Source organism: Hyalella azteca, unplaced genomic scaffold (genome assembly GCF_000764305.2).
Source record: "Hyalella azteca isolate HAZT.00-mixed unplaced genomic scaffold, Hazt_2.0.2 contig2145, whole genome shotgun sequence".
In the NCBI taxonomy this organism is placed as follows: domain Eukaryota; kingdom Metazoa; phylum Arthropoda; class Malacostraca; order Amphipoda; family Hyalellidae; genus Hyalella; species Hyalella azteca.
The window spans coordinates 1-14,225 of record NW_025932430.1 but is presented as its reverse complement, the minus strand read 5'-3'; the positions used below and the strand labels follow the sequence as shown (position 1 = coordinate 14,225).

At 37.0% G+C, this 14,225-nt stretch overlaps 2 protein-coding genes across 2 annotated transcripts in view; both read right to left on the bottom strand.

Moving 5' to 3' along the window:
- LOC108670681 (5'-3' exoribonuclease 1) overlaps positions 1–1,791 on the bottom strand; it is a 16,063-nt gene extending 14,272 nt beyond the window's left edge. Inside the window, exons 1-2 of the mRNA XM_018158168.2 lie at positions 1,696–1,791; positions 1,294–1,425 (exon numbers count right to left, since the gene is read on the bottom strand). Of these exons, the coding sequence (XP_018013657.1) occupies positions 1,294–1,425; positions 1,696–1,770 (207 nt within the window). The 5' untranslated portion in view covers positions 1,771–1,791. The remainder of the gene's footprint in view (positions 1–1,293; positions 1,426–1,695) is intronic.
- Positions 1,792–5,315: 3,524 nt separating this feature from the next.
- Positions 5,316–14,032, bottom strand: LOC108670680 (protein MTO1 homolog, mitochondrial; the record flags this gene model as incomplete). Its single annotated transcript, XM_018158166.1, has 11 exons — positions 5,316–5,604; positions 5,767–5,827; positions 6,497–6,715; positions 7,759–7,921; positions 8,821–8,986; positions 10,173–10,330; positions 10,893–10,942; positions 11,432–11,628; positions 12,272–12,384; positions 13,338–13,472; positions 13,964–14,032. Coding segments are annotated over 11 exons (1,460 nt in total), but the record flags the coding sequence as incomplete, so codon positions are not given.
- Positions 14,033–14,225: the final 193 nt, after the last annotated feature.

Below are 14,225 nucleotides of genomic sequence, written 5' to 3'. Positions count from 1 at the left end.
ACAACAGCTCTGACCTCACAACAGCTCTGACCTCACACCAGCTCGTACCTCACCACAGCTCTTACCCTGTCTCTTATACACATCTAGATGTGTATAAGAGACAGGTGAAGTGTTTTGAGAGTCATGTGAAGGCAACAGAACTTACGTAACGCATACGTTTTTTTTTATAGTTTTTCATTTCTCGATGCGTCCTTAATGTGTCGGAATATACCACGTTTACCCTACCCTACATAAAAGATAGTAAAAATATTTAAGTTTATGCCACTATTTTTAGTTTTGTAATTTTCCTGCACTATTTTTAGTTTTGCAATTTTTTCATTAGTTTAGCTGCTACAACATTTCTACGAAATGTGGGACACGCGTCCCGATATACCCCCCCTGTCCCTTTATACCCCGTTTGACGGCATAGTGACAAAGCAGAGAGTTTTTTTTAGAATTTAGACTCTCCCTCAAGTTCACTTTTAAGTCTTATAAGTAGACCAGTAAAGTATCATGGATAGGCTACCAGCATTATCATACATAAGAAATTGCTTTAAATCTTGAGTAAATGAGGAAATTAAAAATGAACTGATTCTAAAAAAGCTCTGGTTTGCCACTATGTTTGATGGTACCAGGATTTTCTAGTCCCAATTATGTAATTTTCACCATTAACATATATTTAATTGTTTTTTACAAAGATGCAATATTTGGTCTAAGTTCATGATGATTCTGTAGAAAAATATGAATAAAAAGTTGTAGAACACATTGCCGTTACAAAAGAGTTAGGCCTTAAGCCAAGGTGCTTCAAAATTTGAGCATGATGTAGCTTAGCCTCATCATGTACCATAGTCCATAGGCATAGGTAGGTAGCCGGTAGGTAGTAGAGATTTTAGAAATAATTAGTGTTCAATCATTTTTGGAATCCTTGACGAATGACTAATTACTATATCAATTATCTTTGAAAGTCAGATCACACAGAAAGCAGATTTTGTTGCAAGCGCCAGGATTGCAAACTGAGGTGAGGCCTACCTAGCCCAGCAGGTACCTAGATCCTGCAGTCTTTACTGCAGATTAATTCAATATTTAAATTAACACAGCTACCTACTAAGCTGCATAGCCTAGCTGCTAGACACACTTTGTACAAAAATCTACAAAATAGGTAATTGAATACATGCTAAATTCACACTTGACACTTTACCGAACAGATTCACACTTCACACAAATTATCGTAACAGTGACAATATGGATGAACGACGTGAGTTTGTCATATTTCATATCATAAAGTTCAAGTATCATTTATATGCTTGTACATACCTCAATATAATGAAATACATCTTTGAATATCTGTTCCTCAGTGATCCTGAAGTGAGGATCTGCATCATTTGGATGGGAGCATGTGTGGATGATGCCATTCATATCCAAGTAAAGGTTGTCAAAATCAGGAATCTGTAAGTAGATAATCCATTTCATAAATAATTCAGTGGAAAATATTTGCAGCTCAGGTTATACTAAAAACTTTACTGGTATTGTAAAAAGAAAAATGCAATTAACTTATCACATATTAACTGTGAAAAGTGGCAGATATATATTCATATTTTGATGATAGACAAGTACAAAATAAATCACTGAATGTGAATAGAGGATTAAACAATTTTTAAATTATAATCTCTATTATATATTGCAAATACTATTCATTTCAGCTGAAAGTTAACCAACCTGATGGTCTCTGACAACCTCACTAAGGGTTGGATATCTCTCACTGATCCATCTGTAAAACTTTGGAACACCCATTTTATCCAAATTATCAAAAACCTGAAATGGAATAAATATTTTAAAATAATCATCTATCGATAAATGTATATATTTCAACAGTGGACATTCCATGAACAATAAAGTTAAGGATCGGAAATGTATTTTAACCATACATGGTTAAAGTCATCAAAGAGCCTGATAACAAGCAAGTTTTGGTAGACTGAGTGTTAAAGAAAAACAATGATTGAAGTTTGGTCTGTTAGCAGGACATATTACCCTATATAATTACCTACTGTCTGCAAAACCAGAATAATATCAGTAGCTAATCCTGCCCAAATAAAGACAAAGCTTCTTTTGAGAAGTAAATTCCTGTGTTGAGTAACAAATTTAGAACTAAGTATCTAATGAAAAATGCCCAAAAGATGATAGCACACCTGTGTTGTACCACATACTAGTTTGATAAATTTGTTGACTAAATCAATGGTATGACCCTGATTCGTAGAATTGCTTGTCTTTGGAGATTTGCTTGTCTTTTGTTCAAAAAGAAAGCAAGCTAGTATCATCAGGATGGGATGGAAACAAGGTGGTGGTAGGATTGGAATTGTCCTACTTGTTTATGAAATCTCGCAGGTCCAACATAACAAATTTTTAATACATTTGGAATCTTGCGGCCCAATTATGCACTTTTGTTAACAATTAGATAATAGTTAATTCATCTGGCGGAAATCTTGCTGTTCCGGAAATGGCGAGAAAGCTCTAGTTGCGGCCCAAAGGGTAGATATTCTCCATGCTTGGGTGGTGGACTGGTGGTGACTGGTGGGCTGCCTGAAATGGTTATCTGGTGGCCCACTCTCATCAATTTCAATTGAAAATGAAAATTCTTGTGATTTTTTGTTCAGATTTTACTAATACTTTTAGAAATTTTTTTATTTTTAGCCCTTGAAGTGGTGTAGTGACTGTAGTCAGACTGTCAGAGTACAAAGTAGATTTATTGTTAATTTTGATTTTTGAAAAGGAATTTTTTGAAAATACCTAACCAAGCCAATCTGAAATAGGTATTGATTAAAATTATACAATTATCCAAACATTAGGAGTGAACACTCATTTTACTGGAATTTTTCTCACTATCACTTTCTAAGAAAAAATTATAACTGCACATGAAAACCAGTGAAATTATGGACCAAAGTCCGGGGCAAGTCCCAAGCATCTAGCAAGCAACTGTAGCATTTATGAGCAACAGCAAGTCACTCAGCTTGAATAATTTTATATAGATGATAAGTTGAATCATAGTGGCAATTAAAAAACAAGAAACAGTTCCTACCTAGTTGTTACTAACTTATTCTATTTCCCTACACAAAAATTACATTCAACTGCGTATGTATAGCCTAAATTGTAGTGACAAACCACAGATTTTCAGGAATCAGTTCATTTTTAATTTCCTTATTTACCCACCCGGGTTCTAAAATCTAAACTAATTTCTTGTGTATGAAAATGCTTGTATCAATTTTCATTGCACTTTACTGGTCTACTGTCTGTAGCCTACTTATGTCTTATAACTTTTGGCACTCAAAAGTCAAAATTGAACTTGCAGAAGATATGAACTTCTATTTTATCTTGCATAACTTAGGATAACTACCTATATTGGTTCTTACTACTTGGTACTTAATAGGTAGTCTTACTAGGTAGTCTAATAATTTATTTAGTGAGCTGACTGAGCTCTAAATTTTTTGAGTGTATTGTTTTTTTTTTACCTAGTTTACCAAATTACTGCCAGTATAGTATAGCTCTTCTTGCATTTCAAAATAGATTTTCAAATTGGCAAATTTTGTGAAACTGATTAGGCTAGGTACAATGATTAAGTTTGAACTTTGAAAGTCAACTTTTAAGGTGCTTGAAAATTTGAGCATGATGTACCTACCACCTAGTAGGTACTAGTAGAAATTTTGGAAATACCTAATTATTAGTGTTCAATCATTAAATCATTTTTGAATCCTTGACGACTGGCTAATTACTATAGGCTATCAAGTATCTTTAAAAGTCAGATCACACAGAAAGTAGATTTTGTTGCAAGCATCAGGATTGCAAACTGAGGTGGCTCAGGTGGCGGTGGGGTAGCAGTAGCCCGGTAGATCCTGCAGATTAATTCAAGATTTAACACAGCAACTAGCCTAAGCTGCTACACACTTTGAACAAAAATCTACTAAAATAACTGAATACATGCTAAATCCAAACTTTACTGAACAGATTCACACTTCACACAAATTATCGTAGGTAACAGTGAGAATATGGATGAACGACGTGAGTTTGTCATATTTCATATCATAAAGTTCAAGTTGAGAACTTGAGACTGAGGCTGCGAGTCATATATTGACAATGACACAACAAACGCAATAATGGGAACATAATATAAGTCATAATGAGATTTTCAATTACCAATACCTATGATCCTATCTCACCTAAACCGATGCACGTAAGTTTTGTGGTAACGTGTAATAATCTTGTACACTGAAGCTGACTAAGCAAACAAAATAAAATCTTACATCTACGCCATACTTTGCAATTCTCACACCACACGAAGAAAAAGAATTGGAATGATTGGTTTACTAAAGAATTTCTCGTTTCGGCACTTTCAAAATCCAACGCTAATTATCAATGTAAATGAAAGTTTTCCCAGTAAGTACTTAAATTAAAAGTACTACACAACCAATAAAACTCATACGTACGACTTCCATCAAATTTAAAAACATGAAAATTAATAGTACTTATTGCGTTTTCTTTAGAAAATGTCTGCTACAGTGCTACTTGTACCGAGTGTGTTCAAGTTTCGTGCAACACACGTTTTTTTTTCCTTGAACTGAAGTTAGTGACCAACTATAAATAAATATTTATAATTAAATAAAATCTAAATGGATTTTTTTTGTATTTTGATGTATATCAAATTCATACTAATGTTTTTAAATGATTGTTTTTCCTGTCAACGAGTGTAGCCTATGAGGTGCGAGTTATGTAACTGGGACCAGGCTATATATATCTCAACGGAAGAATCCAGGAGAGATATCAGGCACTTGAGCAGAGATATCAATTTGAGGAAATGCCTACGTAGCTACCCTCATTCCTCAAATCAACCAATACCAAATTGCATGCAATAAACTTCAAAAATACCACAAACGCAAAAAGTGAAAATTATTATGCCTACTTTACGCACGGAGCTTCAAGAATAATTAATTTATATTAATTTATTCCTACGTATTTTGCTGTTGTCAGGTGCAGTGGCACACTTCTAATACTACAGTACAGGAATTCAATACCAATAATTTTCTACAGCATTGTAGTTTACTAAAAACATAGTCATCTGATACACAGCGCGAATATTTGCATGTTAAAAACTATAAAAAGTACAATATGTAGCACAACAGCTCTCAAGCGCATTCTTCAACAGAATAAATGCATTAGGCCTGTCTAATTTACACGGCATAGTGGAGTTTTTAAGTGCATAACACTGATTGAATTTCGTTACTGCAGCGAGTTTCAAATTATTGTTCGAACCAAACAATGCGGCAACTCGGGGTGAATGAAACATGGAGTTACTTTTCAATGATCGCAATCAATTTACACGAGGGACGATTGCACGATATTTTACATGAGGGACAAGAAGTATCACTGAAGCAACAGATCTATTCCAGCTTCTTAAGATCGATAATTTTTTATTGGGTCATCTACAAAATATCTCGGTAAACTGAGTCCTCAGCAGCCCACAAGTGTCTTGCGTCCTGCAGAGCGTTCGTGCTCGAGCCTGTTAAGCTTCTGACAGTAACGCAGGAGCTGCATTACAGCGCTCGGAGTCACGCCTGGGATTTGGCTAGCTGCCCCAAGCTGCAAAATCAAATACATAATGATTTTATTTTTAACGATAATCATGATCAAAACTTGCTTTCGACAAATAATTGATGCTGACAGCAACGTCACAATAAGTGCTTGTATTTAAAAAATGTCAAACATAATATTCATGACAATTAGTTAAGGGACGATACTTACGGTTGCGGGTTGAGCAGCGTGCAGTCTTTCTCTGACTTCTCGAGATAAACTCACGTCAGGGCTGCAGACAAAAAATATATTCACAGTCACACACGAACTGACAATTCGCCATAAATCTAGGATTCTTGTACGGCAAACAATACTAAGAATATTCAACGAAGTTCAAGCCAGTGAAGCTAAACATGGTTAAAATAAGCATGTTTCAAAAACGACTAAACTGTTCCTCACTTTTTATAACAAAAAATCTAAAAAATACTTGTTATTAAATACAAGTGAAATGTTCTTCCACTCTTCATCTGATGACTTGTGTAGCAGCTTAACTGATAATGCAAAGGGACCCGACTTATGATCAAGTCAGGTGAGAATTCGTCAGTGCAAGTGCTTTGCCTCGCAGGATATAAATTGGCAAGAAGTTTAAGTTCATGATCAAGAGGAAACTTGAGCATTACCACTTTCGTTTCAGATAGGTTATCAGTGAAAATTAATGCGCTAGGCATCAGGGACAGTAGTTAACTGTCGTTATAACTAGCCTTCATAACTTATTTTGTGTCACGTTGAGTAATTTTAATCTTCGAGCGTATAATGTCTGTGTTCCTATAGATAATTAACTCAAGTAACACTGAAAGCCTATCTATCACTTTCATATGTTATTAATGTAATAGGCTCTATAGCTTCTATTCTACAAGTAATTCCAACATATCCAAAATGCATACGTATTTTATTTCTTCACCTAAAATAATCTAGCCGAGCAGGTAGATTAAGCTCGTGCTCGACAAGCAGCTCGGAGACGTCATTCTGCTCCCCGCGGTGTAGGTCGTCGTACATCGCCGTGACCTGCAGACGGCGGCACAGTTCAGGCTCCTGTAGCAGCGCTGCGTACCGCGCATCCTTCGCTGCTATGGCTGTAATGTCGATGTTCCAGTTCGTGATGCCAAGAACTGAAAACGCACTGCAGAGAGAGATATTCAAGTTGAGAAGCATTTCTAGTAACCTTAAAAAAGAAATTCCTTGTTAAAATAAATGTGTGAGAAGACTATGGATATTTCAGAAATTAAATGCAAAATTATTCGTCATCACAAAGCGTTTGGCTTAAAGGATCTAAAAAATAAGCTCAATTTAGTAAACGTAATAAGATTCGTCGAAACTTCATGAAAGCTCAAATACTAATATTTGCTATCAAATAATAAGCACAATTTAACCATTTTTTCAAACTTCAAACATATAGTGAGATCTGTAGTTTATTTTATTCAATCGATTTGAAATTTCGCACACTTGCGTAAAGTTGGAGACAATGCATGAATCAATTGACAGAATAAATAATTTTATAAATAAAAAAAAAAATTCAATATTAAAAAAAAATAAAAAAAATAATTTCGTCTCATACAAATCTTATAATCCATATATGACACAATTTGACCTGTCCAATTGATCTGAAATATTGCACAATTGCATAAAGTCAGAGACAATGCATAAATCAATTGACAGAATAAATAATTTTTAAAATTTTAAAAATTTTGATATCATAAAAAATTTGAAGAATAATTTTTTTCCAATATTTGAAAATGAAATTAGAAATTCATTGTACATGTGTAACATCCAAGATACTGGATTGTTCAGAAGTGTTGTCTTTAAAAAGCAATTTTTAAACGTATATTATTTCAAACTTCAAACATATAGTGAGATCTGTAGTTTATTTTATTCTAATCTACGTGTTTGATTTTCTCCTTTCAGATATTATTGTTTCATTTATAAAATAGAATAGAAGTAACGGCACTGAAGAAATAGGCCCATGGCCTGTTGCCGATTCTTGAACTTTTCGTGACTTGATTCACAAGGGATCCGGCCTTTTGAACCCGATCTTTCCATAACTGACGATTGATTGAGATAGCTGCTGGACTTAGTAATTATCGACATAACGGTTCAAATATTCACAAAATTGTTCGCAAATTTGCACGTTATAATCACCAAAATATATGATAGCTGACAGCTGACCTGCGCACGGCCGTATCTGGGGAGATGGCGCCCCCCAAGAGCTTGCGCCAGGCATGCGAGGAGCGCATGTCAGCACGCAGCTGCTGCTCTACTTCAAACAGTCGCTGCTGCACGGCAACCGTTTGTTCGTATCGCTCCCGGGACACGCAACCTGCGGCGTAACCTGCAAATATGTACACTGTATTGGAGCCTCCGTTATTGCTTTGGCACAAGTTCATAACGTAACCTGCTAACATACTGTACTTTATACTCCTTTATAGCAAGGGCACTATTCATGGCGTAGCTCACAATACATACACATCGTAAAGCGTTATTGCTTAACGATTCGTTACATCAAGCGTTATTACTTGAGCTTGAGATTACTTGGTCATAGTGTAACCTGCAAACATACTGTACTGTAGCCTGCGTAATTGCTTGGGCCCATATTGTTAGAATTATTATTATACTTTATGGCTGTGTTCTCCTGCTCAGTCACGAATATTCTACCTCCTGATTACAGTTACCGCATCACCTGAACACTAAATACGCAAAATGATTCTCTAATTGGTGCTTTACTTGGCTAATACTTCATCTGGGAGATTTGGATAACGAATCATTGAAGATTTTAAAGAAATTTCCCTGCGTTATAATAGTTGGAACATTACACGAAACTGAAGCACCACCATTAGCACTGGCCTCTGTTTTGCACAGCACAACAGTTTTTGGTACAGAACTTTACGATTATATTAAGCAATGCTAATACTACAATTTAGGTAAAATTAGGTAGGTACTAATATTTGACATTTAATCTCTACGCTATTATTTATAGCGTTCACCATCACTTCATCTCACGCAGTTTGGTTGCTATTGACTTCCCATATTAGTGGCCCACCAGTGCGGCATATGCATGCAGGCATAGCTTCTGCTCACTTAAAACTACTTTTTCATTTCGTTTAAAATAAAATCACAAACGCAGCTCCAATGTAAATAATTATTTTGGGAGAGGATCTCATTTGATTTAGCATAAAATCAGAAGCGTAGATGATTATTTTGGGAGAGGATAAGGTTTCGTAATTTGCTGACCTTTGGCAGTGAGCCTGAGATCAGCGTTGTCAGGTCGCAAGGCAAGTCTGTACTCGGCGCGTGACGTGAACATCCTGTAGGGTTCAGTGACTCCCTCGCGCGTCAGGTCGTCCACGAGAACCCCCATGTAGCCCTCCGTACGGTTCAGGACGAGGGCTCCTGGGTTCTGTGAGTAGAGAACAGTGTTAAGTTACCTCAGCCTCTACCACAGAATTTAGGATTAAGTCTAAATATCAATTGGATGTGGTCTATGAGCCGGAGAAGGATGAGGAGTGAATAGAATTGAGCTTCAATTTCACAATAGATCGCACCGTATATTTTTTGAATGGTACGAAGAAAACTTTTTAAGTATAATAATAAGGCATGGTACATGAGATCTAAAGAAAATGTGAACATATAAATGTTAATAGATGAAAAAAATAAAATGGAAGTGCGTGGAATGAATTATCCAGAAATGATTAGACGAAATATGTCATTCGAGGCAAGCCCACTGTATGGGACGCAGTGCAATGCATTGGGTCACTGCACACTAGATTATTTATTTTTGTTCTTTCAGGTTTTATGTCATCTTACGCGTGCTTTTTTTTAGGTCACGCGTGCTTTGTATGTTTTTTCGTGAATCAATCGCAGAGAAAGGTTCAAAGGAACTAAATTCTTTACTCAGAATTTTGCGGGGAAGTTGATGAAAAGGACCTGAGAGAATACAAGTTTAATTGTTGTAATTGAAGTTTGATTTTAACTTTTACTGCGTTCATTTAACACTTTTATTCATTTTTTCAAAATTTAATGGATTTACCGAATGACCTTAGTCCAAATGTCTGAGATAATTCACTGCTTTTGCAGGATTTATTCATTGAATGGCCACGGCGGTGGTTGCAGCATCAAGAAATTTCAGAACAACAGTCTCTTTGGGTGTCCTGGTTACCTGCTCCACCTAGACATCGCGGAACCGAAAGAAAAGTAGCAGGAATAAGTCCGTAAATTATAACTGACAGCAGCGTAGACCCCCGTCACTCCCCTGAGCAACAGCCTTCTTATCCTGGTAGCTGGCTCCTGAGATAACGCTCCAGAGTGGCCTGGGACTGCAACGTCCGAAACACATACCAAGGATAGCAAAAGACGAAAAATTCGAGAGAAAAGCAACAGTATATTAGTCCTAAATTACAACTTACAGCAGCGTTGACCCCAGCAAGAAGACCCTGAGCAGCGGCCTTCTTGTCCTGGTAGCTAGGTTCTGAGTTTACGCTCCAGCATGGTCTGAGATTGCTACGTCCAAAACACATACCAAGGATACCGAAAGACGGCAAAACAGTGAGAAAAGCAAGAGATATTCATCCTAAATTACAACTTACAGCAGCGTTGACCCCAGCAAGGAGCCCTTGAGCAGCGGCCTCCTCATAGCCCGTGGTGCCGTTGACCTGACCAGCCAAGTAGAGGCCCCGCACCAGACGAGACTCCAAGGTGCGGTGCAGGTCTCGGGGGTCCAGGTAGTCGTATTCCACGCCGTACCCTGCCCGAGCACGAAAAGTAACACTCGTAACTTAATTTAATTTTAAATGTTTATAATTGCAATAAAGTAGTCATAATAAACGCCTTAACCTGTGCATTTCTCAACCATTAAACACTAGTTAATAAACACTAGTAGCCTACTTGCATAAAATTATTGAGACTATTTACTATTAAAAAACCTACAACAAAGTATACGTAATGTCCATGCATAACAGTACCGCAACATCCTTTAATAACCATAACTCAATATTACCGGAATCTACTCGCAATGTCTTTTCAATAACATCACATCGAAATCAGTTTTAAAACCCGATATCAACATGAACAGTATATTCTAACATGAATGATTAAAAAGTAAACAAGAAAGATCTAAAGGCAATAAACTGTTATCCCACATAGCAATGTTGCCATCCAAATCTGAAAACGATTTTTTATAACAAAAAATGAATGGATAGTAAATAATATGAGTTTAAAAATTACTTTACAAAGACAACACTTCTAAAGAGGCCAGTGTCTTTGATGTTACACAAGTACACTGAATTTCTTACTTTATATGAGATCACTTGACAGCCCCTCAGGCTCCAGCCACACCTGGTGCTCGCGTCCTGGGAACCTGCCACAACACAGTAGTAGTAATGGTGGTAGTAGTAGTAGTAGTATTAGTAGTGGTAGTAGTAGTAGAAGGTTAACTAACGCTTCAGATAAATACCTAAACTAACAGCATCACAAGTTGGTACCTCGGACTGGTGGACATGCAGGGTGGAAGGGCCGCAATTTTTGTTAGATGTTGGCGCTCGCACGAACATTATTTGTCAATGAGTTTCCGAAATGGAGAATGGGGTTTTCAGCTTCCAATTCATATAAACATTTTAATTTTTTGCATATGATAAACGTGTCATAAAATCATTATGACAGCAGAAAAAGTTCATTATTATGGAGTCTGAAAATACTTTTTTGATCAAACACCTTTAAATTACACGGCAATTAATGCTCACATAGCAAGCGTGTTTGCAATCCATAGCAATCAAAAAATTTCAAAGTATCGATTCGATCAATAACATATAAGATTTTTTCTACTATCCTTCACTGGGGCAAATTTTACTTGGCTTCATGCATTAAATAAGAGAGCACGAAACCTCGCACTTCAGGCACGAAGACCCTCCTAAAAACTATGGAGGGGCAGTAGCGCGGGCCGGAGACCTCCTCCTTGAGGTGGCGGTTCAGGTGCTTGGTCGCGTGGATGACTTCCTCGATGGCTAGGGGAGTGCGTGTGATGTAGCACTTCAGCTGCTCGGCTGGCTGCACGTAACTTACTCATATCGGTATTCATGTATTGAATAACTTAACAAGTGTGTGATTCATATCACAAATAATTAAACAACTATGTTATTCATATCATGAATAGTAACTTAACAACTACATTATTCATATCATACATTATTTATTCAAATGCGTTTTCATATCATGAATAACCTATTCAACTTGCCTTTCTCACATTATTATCACTGATACAGTATGGCATTGATGAAAACGTATTAATGGGTGCAGCGAACCACTGCTGGTATGCTAATTCCTGAAGTTTCCCATTGAAAACCCGATTTTAGTTGCAACCTCATCTATGAGCGCAGAACAGCAGAAATGTTCTCATTTTCAACGGAGAGCCCCAAAACGATACTGCACGAACGTCATGATATGCTGCATGAACATATGCACGTCATATGTTCATGCTGCACATCAATACAACACGTTATGAAGGCACATGTCATTAAGCCTTCAGTTGTCGTGTGCAACAACTGATAAGATTATCGCCCTTTTGGTCAGTGTTGTTACGGTCGAATTTCGTAGGCGTGGATTACATATATCATCCACGTGACCACTGTAGAGTTAAGTTTTCATAATGAACAAAAGATTTAATTCTACGGTTACCCATTAGCAAACTTACGTCAATGGCGACCTTGGAGTGGAGGAAAGAGAACGGTGTAGGGGGGTCGTCAGGCTGAACCTCTTCACAAGCACCGAAGTTTATTGAACTCTTCAGAAGGCGAGGAGGGGTACCTGTGGTAAACATGTTCCAGCCGTTGCATGTTACTAAGGATAACTTGAGTCAATATAAACGCCTAGGTGGCAGAGCTGGAACAAATGTATTCAAGAAGATACTTACTATCAATAGATTTACTAGTTTTAAGCATATCGTTCCGAAACACGATCTGTTTCTAATAAATATGAATTGAATGAAATGAAAATCATTAGACCGGCAACGTAGACTTGAAAGAGTGAATTTATGTAAGTTATCAGAACTTGAGCTTGTANAGGGGTACCTGGGGTAAACATGTTCCAGCCGTTGCATGTTACTAAGGATAACTTGAGTCAATAGAAACGCCTAGGTGACTAATCTAGAACAAATTTATTCAATAAGATCCAATCAACAGATTTAGTAGTTTTAAGCAGATCGTTCAGAAACACGATCTGTTTCTCATAAATACGAATTGAATGAAATGAAAATCATTAGACCGGCAATGTAGACTTGCAGGAGTAAATTTATGTTAGTTATCAGAACTTGAGCTTGTATGGAGCAACTTAACTTATTGGATCTTGAGTTTGTATTTCGCAACTTTACTTATCGGAACTTGAGCTTGTATTTAGCAACTTCAATCGCGAAAGGCAGCAAAACTGGGGTGCTTTTTTTTTCAATACACAAAAACGTCACATTGAACAAAAAATAATATGGATGATTCGTTAAAAGGTAGCAAAATTGTAGTTATTATGAAAAAACTACGAAAATAATATTGAAAATGGATACAACATGTGAATTAGTGATGATCCATATGTTCACTAATTAGGTACTAAATTCTGACGGTAAACTATTTTATAATTATAGAAGCTCAAATAGTTCAAATATAGTTACATAACTATATATATTATCTTACACACTGCAAACCATTCTACGGTGATACAAGCTTATACATACAGTTTATATGTAGTTATACAAAATATATAAGTTCACAGACCAGTCTTCAAGCGGGCGACTCTGAAGCCGAGTTTGAAGAGCGTGTCGGCGAGCGCCACTGCGGGCTGGTCGCCCACCCGTCCCGCTGGCCGTACCTCCAGCCCCACGTGCAGCTCCCCCCTCAGGAATGTGCCCGCTGCACACACAGCAGGGGCTTAAAGGCTCACACAACAGAGATTTAGAGGTCCACACATCAGAGGTTTAAGGGCTCACTCTTTCTATACTAGGGTCTATATACCCACGTAGGGTCTATATACCCACGTAGAGGGTGTTTAAACTGACGTGGCATTTACAATCAATGGTGTTTTGCTTGTTTAAACTGACGCGACATTTACAATCAATGGTGTTTTGCTTGTTTAAACTGACGCGACATTTACAATCACTGGTGTTTTGCTAAAATTCCTGAGTGTGAGAAAAAAATAAATACAAAATTATTTATCATTTTTTAAAGTAATAAATAATTTTAATATCGGCAAAAATAGTCACTGCGGTCCTGATCATCGTCGCAGCAAATTTTTTAAGCAATTTGGTAAATTAGGCACCAACGAAAGCTCATATTTAGTACTGGTGACGAAAGTGGACACAATTTATATAATATATAAATTTATATATATATTAACGTGTTACCCGTGATGACGACGCGATCGGCGAGGACGCGCCGCCCGTCGGCCAGTACCACGCCCCTCACACTCCGCTCTGAAGAACACGGCACACGACAAGTCTTACTAATGGTTACACTTTTATTAAGTGCTTCAACAAAGCTCACTGTACTATGAACCATATGAGTGGCGACTTGACAAATAGTGATTTATTATGCGAATGTTCACATTGATTATATATAAATATATTATTAGGTACATTATATTATCTTCGCGTGTCTCACGCAAAC